The sequence below is a fragment of the Brachypodium distachyon genome, chromosome 3 (assembly GCF_000005505.3).
Source record: "Brachypodium distachyon strain Bd21 chromosome 3, Brachypodium_distachyon_v3.0, whole genome shotgun sequence".
In the NCBI taxonomy this organism is placed as follows: domain Eukaryota; kingdom Viridiplantae; phylum Streptophyta; class Magnoliopsida; order Poales; family Poaceae; genus Brachypodium; species Brachypodium distachyon.
In genome coordinates, this window is record NC_016133.3 from 978844 (window position 1) to 994376 (window position 15533).

Genomic DNA, 15533 nt, shown 5'->3' on the forward strand with positions numbered 1-15533 from the left:
GTCCGCGAACAAAGAGAAAGGAAAAAAATTTGGACTCACTGACCGTGGGGCCGTGAGAAGAGGGGCAAAAACGGAAAAGCAAAAAATGGAGGTGCGGGGAATCGAACCCCGTGCCTCTCGCATGCGAAGCGAGCGCTCTACCATATGAGCTACACCCCCAGTTCTGACTGCCTCGGGATGCGAGCCTATACATATAACATCTAATGCCGATTTTATTGGTTAGCCAAAATACTGCACCTAAACCAGCACCAAGAATGACATGTATTTCTAGTTCAAACAGGAAATAATTTGTTGTCTGTGCTTTTGTCTTTTTCCTAGGTTCTCAACGTGCTCTTTGAGAAAGTACTAAAGAAGATATGTCCGAGGTCCGGTTTTGTCGCCGATCTTATGGTCGTGAAAAAAGTCGTGCGGAGAAAATAGAGATCGAGGGCCCCGTGATCGAAGGGATCTCGTCCTAGACTATGGAGGCGGTGGTTTCGCACCGGGTTCAAGCCCCCGTGCGAGATGAACGGGCTTCGCAATCTTCCACGGCGGCACGGGTGTCGGGATCCTTGCACAGCGACATGGTTTTAAATGCGATATGACGATGTCAATGGACCAGGGTACATTTACGTAGAGACGCGTGTCTCCTCCGCCAGCAGATCTCTAATTATTAGACACATTGCTACCGAAGACGCGTGTTTGTGTTGAACTTAATTTAGAAATTTTCATGGAAAAATAGACGCAAAAGTGAAAAAAATATATAATAGTTTAGCTTTTTTAGAACAAATAATGGCTTAGCTTCTTTTTTTTAGAAGAAATAATGGTTTAGATTTTTTTTGAGAGGAAAATAATGGTTTAGCCCTTTTTTGAGCGAAAAATAATGGTTTAGCTAGACGGCCATTTCGGCCCCAGCCCACATACAAATTGCTTTTCTGGGAGCGTCCAGGCCTGGCCCATTATTTAGCCTCCGCCTTCCTCTTCTCTTCCCCAAGCTCCAACCGACTTCCTCTCCGTCAAACGCCGAATCAAATCGACTCCGCCGGCCCTCCGCAGCAGCCGCAGCCATGTCCGGCGAGGAGGAGGAGAACGCCGCGGAGCTCAAGATCGGCGAAGGTATCACCATCTACTCCCCCTCACGCGCGCGCCAATCAATCATCCCTAGGGTTTCGCCACAGAACATCCCGAGGGGATCCAGCTAAACCCTAGAAACTCATCTGCTGCTGTTGCTGCAGAGTTCCTGAAGGCGAAGAGCCTGATGAACTGCGAGGTGGCGATCATCCTGGAGCACAGGTACGAGCAGCTGCAGCAGATGTCGGACGGCGGGGGGGACCCGTCGTCGCAGATGTCGCAGGTGTTCGAGAAGTCGCTGGGCTACGTGAAGCGCTTCAGCCGCTACAAGAACCCCGACGCCGTGCGCCAGGTCCGCGAGACGCTCAGCCGCTACGGCCTCCACGAGTTCGAGCTCTGCACCCTCGGCAACCTCTGCCCCGACACCGCCGACGAGGCCAAGGCGCTCGTCCCCTCCCTCGTCCCCGGCGGCAGGTTCGACGTCGACGAACGCATCGACAAGATGCTCAACGACCTCTCCCTCATCAAGAAGTTCGAGTAGCATTGCCGATCCAATCCATCCCTCTACCCAACTCCATATGTTTCCAGTATCATGGTCAAGATGTTGCCTGCTAATAGCAGCTGGTTGCTGGCTTAACTGATAGTGCTATTGTTGGTGATTATGTACTGCTATTTGATCTTCACATTATCTCCTCCAAACCTTGTTATGATCAATCAAATGTATGGAAAACCTTGTTGCAGAAAATGGCTTGCATCTTCATGTGATATTCTTTGATCATCTGGAAGGATCTTTGGTTCCATAATCTGTTTGATCTCTCTGCTTGATGTTTACAATCTCCAGGAGTAAACACTCAAATGTTGGTAGAGTATATGTCTATTTTATTCTACTTAGTTACCATCCCAGATCTGCGTATGAATCTGAACAGAGATCTGAATTGCGACTGAAGCATCCAAGAAACACACGGCGACAAGCTCGCATCTTACATATACAGTTACAACTTACAGGTGATCTGTTCTCGTGCCACATATATCTACTGAACCCAATCAAAAGAGAGAATATTCTACAATGCCAGATTCATTTCAGTCCCTAACACATGCTGGTTTATCCGGCGGTTACGAGCACCAGTTCCAGCAGCCAAGGGAGGGCGGCATCCTGCCGGTTCGCCTGATGTGCTCTGCCTGCTCCGCGGTCCTCGCGGCGGCATGGTCTCTCTTTGTTTCCGCGGTGGCTCGCTGCTCGTCCGCGGCGTGCCTCGCCGATGCGAGCTTGCTCATCAGCTTGTCCTGCGCACGAGCTCGCATCCTCTCCACCTCAACCTTGAGGGAAAAAATGAAACCATGGAAGATTCGTTAACATGGTGTCTGAGTCTCACTCTATCTGATTTTGTACACTGAAGCATGAACTTCTATGGTCGTCTGATCAAAAGAATAGTTTCAGCAGCAGCAAGAACTTTAGCAATCTAGTAAAGCTACCATGTTACCTCTGAATGAACAAAAATTTACTTTCAGTTTCTACGTCATATCCAGGGAAATGAAAAGTACAAGTTTGACCTGAAATGAATGTATTATCCACCTCAACCTTAAGGAAAAACACGAAACCATGGAAGATTCGTTAACAAGGTGTCTGAGTCTCACTCTATGTGATTTCCTACACTCGGAAGCACGAACGCCTATTGACTATGGTCGCCTGATCAAAAGAATAGTTGCTGCTGCAGCAGCAATAACTTGAGCAATCTAGTGAAGCTACTATGCTAGCTCCGAATGAAAGAAAAGGCACTTTCAGTTTCTATGTCATATCAGGGAAAGGAAGATGACAGCAATTTTGACCTGAAATGAATGCATTATCCTACTTCTTTTCTGATTTCGGACAAGACATTACTCAAAGGCAGCAATATATCTGACAGCAGTGAGCAAAAGGTAACAATAATAATTCAGTGTGCTATGTGCATAATCAAAAGGGATGTGCAGTGCGGATAGAACCCAAGGCAAAACTAAACAGGGTTATGCAGAAACTTCCCAGTGGTACCTTTTTTCACAACATGATGTACACTCCAAATAGGCTAATACTAGTACCACAATATGGAAATCTTTTGGTAAAAGAACATAATAATAAGTCTGCGGAAAATTTCAGATGAAGAAAGTGCATCTGAAATGCAATGCAAGATTCTGTTCCTGGCCAAGCTTACATTAGAGGGGAGGAAATAACTAACCTCGATTTTTCTCATTTCGGCTTCAATTTTGGCTTTTTGGTGATCTTCCCATGCATGGATCTTGATCTCTTCTCGTTTAAACCTACATAATAGGGGTCACTACATAGTAAGTCACCAACCAACCAGAGTATTTAACACGCCAGAGAAATACACTTCCGTATTAGCACCTTGCTAAGTACTTAGCCTTCTCTGCCTCCTCCCATGCGGCTGCGCGGATTTCAGTTGTGTTCTGTATCGATTGGTCCAACGACACTGTCTTGAGCGAAAGTGATGCATCCTTTTCCTCTTCCTTCTTACTTGCCCATGCTGCGATGCTGGTTTTACCTAGCTGGGTGCCAAGAAGCATTATCTCTCTCCTGGTCTTCATTTGCAGCTCCTGTTCGCTTAATTCTACATTGCTGCATTCACCACGGCTGATAACAGCACCAGCTGCGTTTGTCCCTAATGTCCTTCGTGGAGTAGTTGGCTGAGAGCAATCCGGACTTGTTGCTCTCACCGGTGTTCCTGTCCGGGATGGTTCTTGGCTTGCAATCGGAGTCATTTCAGTACCCATATCCCTCATCGATACTGACCGGACTGTTGGTGGGGGAGGTATGCAAGCAGTGGCACTCTGAAGCGTGGTAGACGAATCACAGCTAAGAGTAACTGCACATATTAAAAAAATCATGCATTCATGATCCTTCTTATGTCCAGTTAGAAGATATGCAAAGAGAAATACTGCATTGTTCATTTTGGAGAACAGGAGAAAGGTATTTGTCAATCATGATTCATGCAGACCTGGTAACATACTGATACAGTACATGGGACATATTAGCATGATGAATAATCTTAAGACTTGATGAAACAATGTTACAGAAAATCTGGTAAGCCATCTGCATTTTGTCTATGCATGCATTTTGCATCCTGTCTTACATTAAACTGCTGGTAGACCAACAAGGTTTGTGCATTGTCAAATGAAAAATTATCATTCTGAATGATTTTGAAAGAATGGTGATGTACATTGTGGGAGGGTGGATCCCTCCATGTTCTAGTGTTCCATTCGACTAATAGTAAGAGAAGATCAATCATATTATTAGTGGAAGGACTAATCAGATCAGATCATATATTGTTCCACCAACTACTTTATGAGAAGTGGAAGAGCTGAGGAAAGATGACCTAAAGAATGCACTACTTACCAGCTGAATCAGCAATTGCAGTCTTTGTGCAAGCCTCCACTTCTGGATATGGATCCGGCGTGGCCCAGTTTGCCGCTTTCTGCCACCCAATTTCCCTCTTATCCTGGCTCGGGTCGATCCTCTTAGTATCTATTTCTTCCATGGTATCCAGCACGACCTTCGTCGCCGGCAGTCTCCCGCCACCAAATCCAGCTTTCTCCATCTTCCTTGGCAAGGCTCCACTGGTCCTACCAGGACGGTTCGTCGTCGGGCTGGCGATCCATTTCTGTGCATCGTCCCACTTTGACGGCAGGGCCTTTGAGAACGGTGGAACCACGGGCGCCGACCGAGCGGAGGTCCCTCGCTCCTTGTGGAACTCGAAGTTGGAGGCCACGCTCTCGGAGTCACACGAGTCCTCTTCGGGAACCCTGAACCTTGAGCCCATGGAGTGGCAATCCCGTGGCCGGTGTCCGCCCCCTGTCTCCAGCGATGACGAAGATCCTGACATGGTGCTCACCACATCCACGTCCTTGTATTCCTCGCACACGCCGCCTCCTCCCCCTCCTACATGAGAACACATGCCACAGTTTTCACTCTCTGAAATCAATAAGAAAAAACAACAACTTTCATGCAACCATTGTCTCTTGAACTTAACTCAGCAAGTACCCATTAAAGGCACATGCCCCATTTTCTGCACCTTGACAGTCCTCTCAGACCCCTAATTCAGTAATGAAAAGCAGGAGTACCATTTCCCCCTTGCAGTACTAATGAATGGACTCCAGAGGACAGGACAAATTTGCTGAATGCAAGCTCAAAATTTTAATCATTTTTTAGTTCATGTCAGACTCACCCAACAACCAGAGAGGAATTAAGAAGAATGTGATGCGAATACAATAAATAACCATGAATGCAGGTGACTGGAATACTCCACTGAAGAAAAGTAGTACAGTCAGAGACAAATTTTGTCCCAAATCGAGCAATTAACGCAGGCGGCCGATAAAGCAGCGGCAGGAGATGGGGGGTGCAGGATGCATGCTCACTGCGGGCGTCGGATCTGACGGAGGCCATGGGCACGGCGCCGTACTCCTCCTCCTCCACGTCCTCGTCCCTGTCGCCGCCGTCGTCGTCCCCAGCCCCGGCGCCCGCTTCCGGCGGCGGCGGCGGCCCCTTGCGCCGCTTCTCCACCCCCAGCAACATCGCCCGCAGCCGCTTCGGCGAGAACCCTCCTCCCTAAAATCACACACATTCCCAAGAATCCCAATCCCCACCGCGCGTTACTTACTCCACCGAAGGAAGAACAGGCAGGAAGAGATCGATGGAAGCCGAGGAGGGAATGGCACGTGCGTGCGTGCGTGCTTGCCTGGGTGGGGAACGACGGCTTCTCGATGCGCTCGTAGTCCATGGCGGCGCGCCGGAGTATAGGGACCGGAGATCTGCTGCGGCGGCGTGGGAGTGCGGGCGGGGATGGATGGGGGAGATGCGCCTCCAGCTAAAGCTGCGCTAAGCTCGGGCAGTAGAGAGTGTGTGTGCTTTGACTGCAGTTTGACGGGATTCGGAGATGACGCTTTTGGTGCTCCTCTTTTCGACGATTTACTCCCACTGCCACTGGCGCTTATTGGTCCAAAATGGTGATCATCACATCAGCGTAATACTACAATGGTTCAGCAAGCCTTAATCAACACGTACAGTAAAATACTTCCTCCGATCTATATTACTTGTCGAAATATTACATGTATTTAGACATTTTTTTAACACAAATACATCCATTTTTTGGGCAGATTTGAGACAAGTAATATGGATCGGCTGTTTGGATATCAACGCCGAATTGTAGTGCTAGCTAATCAGTTTAACTAGGTTGCTGAATTGCACTACTACGCGCGATCTAACGATCACCGTTTCGAACAACCTCGGATGTTGATATTATTTTCTATAAAGCATGGTCAAACTTGGAAACGTCTGACAGCCAACAAAAGCACTCGTTCGACCCGTTTTCAATCCCTTTTCTTTGGTTTTCCTATTAAAAAAGTCGTCTGTTTTTTTTTGTCGGAGATCGGTCGGATTTTAATGCAACCGCATCACATTAGAGATGAGAGGATATGGATGTCATCCAGATATTAATCCAACGGTTCCAATGCATCAACTGCGATTTAATCATCTTGCTTAAAAAATGAGACACGGTAGATACAGCCACACTCAATTTTCTTTGTAACGTACTCCCTTCCTCCGTTCCATAATTTTTTTGTCTCAAATTTGTCAAAAAATAAATGACATCAATTTCTAAAATGTGTCTAGATAGATACATGTAATGTTTCGACAAGAATTATGAAACGAAGTAATAGAAATTATTTATTTACGGATTCTCTGGGAAGAGGAAGCTCGAAGGGGCAAAACGGTAACAGGAGACGGCGTACTGCCACTTTCCGAGGAGATGCGCTCAGCAGGCAACGGCCACTAGTCCTCTCAAAGCGCTCACTGGCCCTGCCTGCCTAGTCTCGTCCACACTTTCCCTCTGGCCCTACACGTCAGTGAGACGAGGCCCTGCCAGGTAGTGTAGAATCAACGAGCCTCGTCATCATCAGATGCCGCGGTCCGGATCCCATGCGGCCGGGGCGGTCGCTGCCATGCGGGTCCCGTCCGACCCCTCCCAATCATGCTGCTGTATTTTTTAAATCTGTTTTTTAATTTTCTTCCCTAGCGAAAACACGTGATGGCTGACTGATCGAGGGGTTTAAAACTATTTTCTGAATTTGGACTTACAAGCCACAAAAACATCAAATTAGTTGTTTTCGGTTTTGATTTTTAACATTTAACTTGATATTGTTAGATGATGGTGTAAACAAAAATCAAAATCAAAAACAACTATTAAGGTGTTTTTGTGACTTATAAGCCAAAAATCAAAAATCAGTTTTAAGCACAACCAAACAGGTCCCGGAAACTGACTGGACCCTGCCCCGTCTCAATGACACGTGGGGCCCGCTTCCTTCTCAGGGCCGCTCGACAGCAGAAAACACAAAAACAGAGGAGCAAGCTGTGCGTCCTGATCGCTCATCACTGAACTGAAAATTTCAGAGGTGCTAGTGTCAAGCTTCATGATTCATGCAGTTGCAAAAATTCTGAGGAAAAAAAATAAATCATGATCCTATGTTCATGAGTATGTATTGTTTCTGAGTCAACCGAGCAATTTAGTCACTGCCAAAATATAAACACATGTACTTGCATCATTTTCCTTTTCTTTTTTTTTACAATTGCACAACTATACACATTCAACCAGTTAATTACTTGGGAAGTGTAGGATCTTCTCAAAATTAACCTTGCTGCTAAAAAAACTCTCATTGATCGATGGCTACGTGTCAGAAGAGGAACCTGAGGAGGAGGAGGAGTCGGTGGCGTCAGCGATGGCGTCGAGCCGGTCCGCCACCTGCTGTGCCGTGGGGCGAGCCTTGGGGTCCTCGCGCACGCATGCGCACGCCACGTCCAGAACCCTCATCGCTTCGTCGCGATGCATTTCCACCCTCGCCACGTCGATGTCCACCACCTCCTCGCCCTTCCCCTCCCGCCGCATCCGCACCGCCCATGACGTCACGTCTCGGCGGCCACCCCTTGTGGCGCCTGCGGCCATGTCCACGGGACGCCGTCCCGTGACTAGCTCCACTAGCACGACACCCATGCTGTACACGTCGCCTCGGCACGTGGCAACCGCCGAATGGCCATACTCAGGAGGGATGTAACCTAGCGTGCCCACCAAATCCGTCGTCACGTGCGTGTCGTCGTGGGCCCGAGCCAGTCGTGATAACCCAAAGTCGCCTAGCCGGGCTTCCATGGCCCCGTCGAGGAGGATGTTGCTTGACTTCACGTCCCGGTGTAGCACCCTAGTCCGGCTCGGGCCATCATGCAGGTGGGCTAGCCCACGGGCCGCACCGACGGCGATTCGCATGCGCGTGGGCCAAGGAAGATCCCTGCTGCCACGCTCATGGAGCCAGTGGTCGAGGCTCCCGTTCTCCATGTATGGGTAGATGAGGAGGCGGTAATCGCCGCTGGCACCGACATGGCGACAGTAGCCACGAAGGGAGACGAGGTTGCGGTGGTGGGAGACGTGGGAGAGCGCGTCCACCTCGGCCTGGAACTCACGCTCCGCCTGCCACGTGTCTCCGGAGAGCCGCTTCACGGCCACGTCACACCCGTCCGATAGCGTGGCGCGGTACACCATCCCGAACCCGCCACAACCGACGATGCGCGACTCGGCAAAGTTCCCTGTCGCCTTCACCACCTCCTCCACTGACATCGCCGTCCTTGTCCCCTTCACCACACCGTCGGTCTCGTCATCGTCGTCGGGGAAGAGAAGCACCATCTTCGACAACCTCGCCGCCTCCGGGTCGACGTCATGGTCGTCGTCGTCAGCGGCTACCCTGGCATTGTCCTCCTGCCGCCGCTTCGACCACATCCGCCACGTGGCCACCACGCCCGCAGCCAGCAGCATCACCGTCCCCACACAGATCGCCGCCACCACGCCCGCGTTGGCGCTTCTTCGGTCCTTGCTGCCATTGATGACCTGCTGCGGCGCCGCCACCCGATCGCATCGTCGCCCCACGTGGCGGCCACAGAGCAGCGGGTTCCCTTCGAAATCCGCTCGGGAGAATGTGGAGAACTGGCCGCCGAGGGGAATCTGGCCGGAGAGGCCATTGAAGGCGACAGAGAAGTGTGAGAGGAAGCTGAGCCCCGTGAGGCTCGCCGGGATCGGACCCGTGAGCTCATTCCTCGACGCGTCGAACGACTCGAGGCTCGTCATCCCGGCCAGCTCCGGCGGGATGGGCCCCGACAGCTTGTTCCAGCTGAGGTCAACGACGTGGACCCGGGTCAACGCGCCCATCGCCGGCGGGATCCTGCCGGCGAGCCCGTTCCTTGACAGCACGAGCGACGGCGGGAAGCTGCTCACCTGGTTGTACTGCCGCCCCTTGGCCGCCGGCGAGCTGCTCGGCCGGATGAAGAACGGGAAGTCCTGCACCGCCGCCGCCTCTTCATCGTCTTCCCCAGCTCCGGCGGCAACAAGCCCTGGCATAGACGCGAGGGTGCCCGGGATCTCGCCGCGGAGGGAATTGTTGGAGACGTCGAGGTAGAACAGCCGCTCGAACTCGCCGAGCCATGGCGGGATGGCGCCAGAAAGACGGTTCCATGACAAATCGAGCACCTTGAGCTTCTTCATCCCGGTCAGCCATGGCGGGATCTCGCCGGAGAGCTCGCAGTTGGCGATTACCAGCACTTCGAGGTTCGCGAAACCGTCGATCCCCAGCGCCGGCATCATCTCCCCGCCATGGAAGTTCTTGGTGAGCACCAAACTCGTCAGCTTCGGCAGCCGCTGCAGGGTCGTGAGAGCCGAGGTGACATTCGAGAAGCCATTGCCGGTGAGGGAGAGGAAGGAGAGCGCCGGGAACGCCCCCGCCGCGGCGAAGGAGCTCGGGATCTCCCCGGCCAGTGAATTCCGGCCGAGGTTGAGCGCCGTCATGGCGGAGCACCCCGCGAGCCCCGCCGGGATCCCGCCCGTGAATTTGTTAACCCCGAGGTCGAGGTACACGAGCCCGCAGCGCCCGGGGGACAATAGCCCGTCGAGGCGGGCGGCCATGGCTCCGGAGAGCGAGTTATTGCGAAGGTTGAGCACCCGCAGCCTGGAGCAGAGCGAGAGAGTCGCGGGGAGCTGGCCGGATACTAGGTTACCGGCGGCGGAGAGCTCCTGGAGAGTCCCCGCCATCCCGTCGAAGGCCTCCGGGAGCTCCCCGGAGAATCCATTGAACGAGATGTCGAGGCGGACGAGGCTCGTTAACCTCCGCAGCAATGGCGACACCGCGCCGGAGAGCGAGTTGCCGTGGAGGATCAGCGTCTGGAGAGACTCGAGCTTAAAGAGGTCCTCCGGGAGGGAGCCATGGATGGCGCCGTTCCCGTCGAGGGCGAGCTCGGCGAGCGACCCGCATCGGGAGAAGCCCGTGGGGAAGAGTCCATCGAGGCGGTTCATGGAGAGGCGGAGGATTTTGAGGTTCGGGGACTCGCGGCAGAGCGCGGCGGCGGAGATGGCGCCGGTGAGGGCGTTGCCGGAGACTTCGTAGACGGTGAGGTTGATGGCGCCGGGGAGCACCGGGTGGGGGCCCGTGAGGGAGTTCCCGGAGACGTTGAAGACGCGGAGAGAGGTTGAGACGACGGAGGGGAGTGTGAGGTTGTTAATGGCGTTGGAGCTGAGGTCGAGGATTTGGAGGGATTGGAGGTTTAGGAGGATCTCCGGCGGCAGGGGGCCGCGGAGGGCGTTGCCGGAGAGGTTGAGGACGCGAAGGGAGGGGAGGCCGGACAGGGAGCCGGAGATTTGGCCGCGGAGGGTGCGGTTGGGGAGCGAGAGCTCGACGACGGCGATTGCTGGTGAGCCGCCGCAGAGCACGCCGGGCCATGAGCAGCAGTCGTCGTCTTCTTCGGCTCCGGCCGCGGCGGCGGGGGGAGGCCAGCCGGAGACGGGGGCGTCGAGGCCGGCGGAAAAGCCCCTGAGCGCGGCGAGGTCGTTGGCAGTGCATGGCTGCGCGGCCGCCGCGGGGCTCACGCACCAGGACAGCAGCAGCACGATCGCCGGCAGCAGCAGCGGCGCCACCGCCGCCGCCGCCGCCGCCATGCTTCGTTGTCCCATAATAGGTATATACCTCGAGGATCGATCCGGCCGGAGATTTCTATGTAGCTAACGGTCGTCCATGGATCATCAAGAACGAATAGCCTATCTCTTGTTCTTCGGCTTCTTCTTCTCCAGGTAGTCAACTCAAATAGCGAGCTCTCTTCCTTGGATATGCATTACGAGCTTATTATAGTGGAGAGAGAGCTCGATTACTTTTTTAATGGCGGCGAGGGCGACCTTCCCTCCTGTGCTATGGTATGGCGTGGCCGGTGATTCAGGAGGGCCGGGCGGGCGATTATCAGTCAGGTCAACGGCCATAGGAGACTGACACGTGGCACGCACCACCAGCTGCTGAGTGTGCTGACGTAAGCTCGGTGGTTAGTTAGAGATGGTAATGTTAGAATTAGATTACATTATGCAGGCAATTTAGCTAGCTTACCTAACGGCATGAAGAAAGTCAGAATGGCCTTTGAAACTGGCGACTGAGATTTGTTTCTATCTGTGAGATTATTACCCCTGCTGCTAGCTAGCTACCACTAAATTGGATTAAGATTTAAGAATGAGCACACAAGTGACTTTTGAAGCAAAGAATGAGCCTCTTCTGTCTGAAGGGGAAGACAAGAAAACTACAAGTAGCAGTGAAGAATGCAGAGAATTCTGCCGACAGGCGGTTCATAATTCAGGTTGCCTTCCTATTCAAACATGCCAGTGGTAATATATTCTTATTTTCTTCAGAGATTAGCCGACACCGATGGCTTCAGATTATTACACGAGATGCTGAGCAGGCAGACAGGCGGCAGCTTCCTCTGTCTGTTTGTACAAACATACATGCATAAATTATCTGCAAAGTCAGATCAGATGAATGTTTCTTAATACCACTTCTCTGTCAGTCTGTCTGTATCTTATCTTTGCTTGCTTGCCATCCTGATTATCCAGACCGTTTTGTCTTGAGATGTAAGCCAAGCCAAAGCATTTTCAGGTTGCAGCAGCTCACAACCTGAGAGATCGATTGATCTGTCGATGATCCTTGGATACCTAAATGAGGGGTCAGTAGTAATTTACTACACTTTCAGTTGGGCATTGTAAGAAATGAACTGAGTTGCGTTAAGTGATTTAGACCAGATTAATTAAGGATGCATAGTCAGAGCAGCACATCAAATTCCTTGCTTGCGGTTTGTTGGGACAAAGAACAAAGAAAACTACTGACAAGTTGAGCAGTTATAATAATCGATGTGTGGGGGAATGGTCAGAAGTCCATACCACAAGAATCGAGTGGTCACTTTCAGAAATTCAGGTCTCATGATGAAGCAACTCAAAAAGATAAAACAAATGTTTCAACATAACCGCATTTGAGAAGTCCAAAGTCAGCGGGATTTGTGCGTGTAACGCTGTACGATCCACCTAAATTAGCTTGTTTTGTTTCATGCTTAAGAAAGGGATGGACCAATTAATGGGATAAGCTGCAAAACACAAACGAATTATATAAGCTTTAACATACCTCTATTTGCAAATAATTCTTGATGAGCTTTTTTTTTAAAGAACATGGACACACTATATATAGATGGAAATTTGAGGAACAAATTTACCTGCGCTGTGACATAAATCTAAGAGCTAGCAGCTAACAAAATCTACAGGCAGCTAGTTAATCAGTTGCACTAGTACTAGTCAATTTTGCCGTGGATACGAAGACCAAGAGGCACACATCATGGTCTCATGGCTACTCCTAAAAAGAAGGCATTTTTGCAGCTGACCAACTGATGAGAGCACAGAGACGATCACTTATTACCATTTGGTCATATGATAGCGGTCGTAATTAATTAAGTAACCTTTTAGTCCATCCATGGTCCAAGCCCTTGCTTATCAGCTCCAGCTTTGTTTTCCACCACCAAGTTTTCAGCCACCTTTCTAATATTCTAATATCCATTCATGTATCTGCAAAGCTAGCACATCAAAATGGCAGAGTGCAAGGCACCTAAAGATGTTCAAGAGGATATGATAAATAAAACCGCATGATTATCATGGGTCAGCCACAGCACTATTGCCAGGTAAAGCCCAAGTACATGGAAATGTGTTATCCTTTGAATTTTGTTGATATCTCTGTGGTTTTTCTTTTGGGGGTTTCATTAGGAGGTGTGTGATGATGGTGCTGTCTTCTGCTTAATTTGCATCTAGGATTAGCTTTTCTTTAATCTCATGATGAGCATTTAGACTGAAGCAACGGCTCACAACATGTCAACCGTCTGTGCAGGCATAAAATATGTTGGGATGGAGGTGGTGGAATCCACTTGTTGTTTCAGAGGCAGAGATGTATCAGAGGACGTTGTAGATCTTCATTCTCTCTTTAGTCCTTTCCATACCTAAAATTTAATTTTTAATTCCTGCAAAAACTGTTCTCTGAACTTTCATGCATATTTTTTTTGAGAAATATGATTTCAAGATTGGCATGTGTTGAGAAATATGATTGGTATGTGTTGAGAAATATGATTATAAAATATGATTTCAGAGACTGTAATGCTCATGAACTTGCTGCAAGCTAATAATGAATTATGTTTTCTCTAAAAAAGGTGATTAATTTTAGTATCATAAAATAAAATACTGCACTGGATTAGTCTAGAAGGATCTAGTATGCTACTCTGAAGTCCTGAAGTTGACACTCTTTTATTTCAGAAAAGGAAAACATGCAAGAGATGCACAGAATGGATAGACAGAGACAAGCTTTGCATGCACAAATGCCAAGCACTAACTGAACATCCACTCCTAAAGCCTAACCCATTGCATGCTAGTAGTACCACACTCGCTCCTAGTTCGACACATAATATGCTCCCACATTAAAATTTAATGTGACATGCCATTAGGCCACAATGGATATCAGCTAATGGTGATTAAATTAAGCTGGAACCAGGCAGTACAGCAGGCATTTGCTAAATGCTAATCCATGTGGTATCTTTTTGTTGGTGGTAATGAAAAAGGAAGAAATGCAATTGGGAATCCAGCCATTGCTTTGTGGAAGGGGTATGATCTCTTGTAAAGGAGAGGACAGGAAAGAATATGTAGCACTTGGAGACAGTGGATCATCAACATCCATCTGTTGGTCTCTGGTGTGTAGGCAGGCCCTCTAGTGGAGCAGACATCAAACTTTCTTTTACTCATGGATGTTTCCCCCAAATTAGGTCCCACTGCTGCTATTCTCTGAGGAAGACATGCATGTTTGCTGTGGAGTTTTAGTTTGTGAGTCCATGCATGAGTAAGGAGTTATAGGATTCGGATCATCCTTAATTATGAGTGTCAATAATTATATTCATAAGATCCAATTTGGCCATGCCACAAATATAGGCAACCAACCTTTTGTACCCCTGTTGTGTCCACAATTGCCCAACTCAACTCCGAGAATCTGTCTCCGAGGGAGTAAATTTTTCCTAACAGGATACTATAAATGTTCTGAAACTTCCGTGAGTGTCTCTCGGTTCACCATGCTATTCAGTTTACTTGTTTTGAGATACAGTAAAACATACGCATGGATTTAGTTAACTTGTTTTTGCAAGAATTGTCAGAATATGATGTGCCATGCTATTCACTTAGGCTAAGGAAGAACTGTTTGAGAGTTCTGGGTTTGCAAGAAGAGGAAGGAAGCTCGCTTGAATTCTTCAGGAAAGGATACAAGGTCTGAACTGAATCTTGTCTCACTTAGTTCATAGGATGGAAAATGTGCTTCAATGTGTGAAAACTATACACTAATATCAAGATCAGTTCATGTCATTGGACTGCTCTCAAACAATTTATTTGACATGATCACCTGCTCTGCAAAGCCAGCAGGAAGATCTGCTCGTATAATGTCCATAAAAATCCCCAGAAAAATGGGTGTCTGAAAACGGACTAGATGTACTTTCAGTGTTCATGGATTCTTAGCTGATGTTGTAACTGAAATTGCAGAAAGAAAGCCCACACACACACCAATGATACAGTCAATTAAAGAGATTGCCTGTGCTGCAATTCTACCATCTGATGCGAGTTCAGAGATGAAAACTCTCCTTTCTTTTCGGTGACTGTAAATGTTGGGTCAGTGCAAGTTTGATAATGCATGTGACTCTAATATACATTGCAATGGATCTTATGGCTTCTGTTCTGACTACAATGAGAGTATGTATATCTTACAGCCTGCAAGTATAGGTATACTGATGAAAATTCTCATTTCTGTTCTTAACTTGATTAGTCTGTTCCTAGAGAAACTCTCAAGTGCAGTAAATCGAGAGGCATTCTGTAATAAAACTTACTGCTTCCGTTCCATAATTCTTGTCTCAAATTTGCCCAAAATTAGATGTATCTATTCCTAGAAAATGGTTAGATACATATAATATTTCGACAAGAATTATGAAATGGAGGGAGTATTTGAGTAGAGTAAATAAAAGGAATTATTTGGTACTCCTCCTACTAAGGAACTCCAGAAGCTTCTGTCAGTCAGAGGAGCTGTAGGGGCGTATT

General features: G+C 49.1%; 2 protein-coding genes and 1 non-coding gene across 3 annotated transcripts; 1 reads left to right on the forward strand and 2 right to left on the reverse strand.

The window, feature by feature from the left end:
- Nucleotides 1-86: 86 nt before the first annotated feature.
- TRNAA-CGC lies at nt 87-159 on the reverse strand. The gene has a single exon. It is a non-coding gene; the product is annotated as a tRNA-Ala (tRNA).
- Nucleotides 160-933: 774 nt separating this feature from the next.
- Nucleotides 934-1828, forward strand: LOC100843177 (DNA-directed RNA polymerase II subunit 4). Its single transcript, XM_003573268.4, has 2 exons — nt 934-1095; nt 1215-1828. Exons 1-2 carry the CDS (start codon nt 1047-1049, stop codon nt 1589-1591), a joined length of 426 nt encoding a protein of 141 aa, XP_003573316.1. The 5' UTR covers nt 934-1046; the 3' UTR covers nt 1592-1828.
- A 129-nt stretch (nt 1829-1957) lies between these two features.
- On the reverse strand, nt 1958-11248 carry LOC100844998 (phytosulfokine receptor 1). The gene is made up of 5 exons (XM_024461700.1): nt 7778-11248; nt 4436-4978; nt 3428-3905; nt 3261-3342; nt 1958-2367 (listed from the first exon to the last, which is right to left on the reverse strand). Exons 1-5 carry the CDS (start codon nt 11070-11072, stop codon nt 2164-2166), a joined length of 4602 nt encoding a protein of 1533 aa, XP_024317468.1. The 5' UTR covers nt 11073-11248; the 3' UTR covers nt 1958-2163.
- Between the last annotated feature and the right edge of the window lie 4285 nt (nt 11249-15533).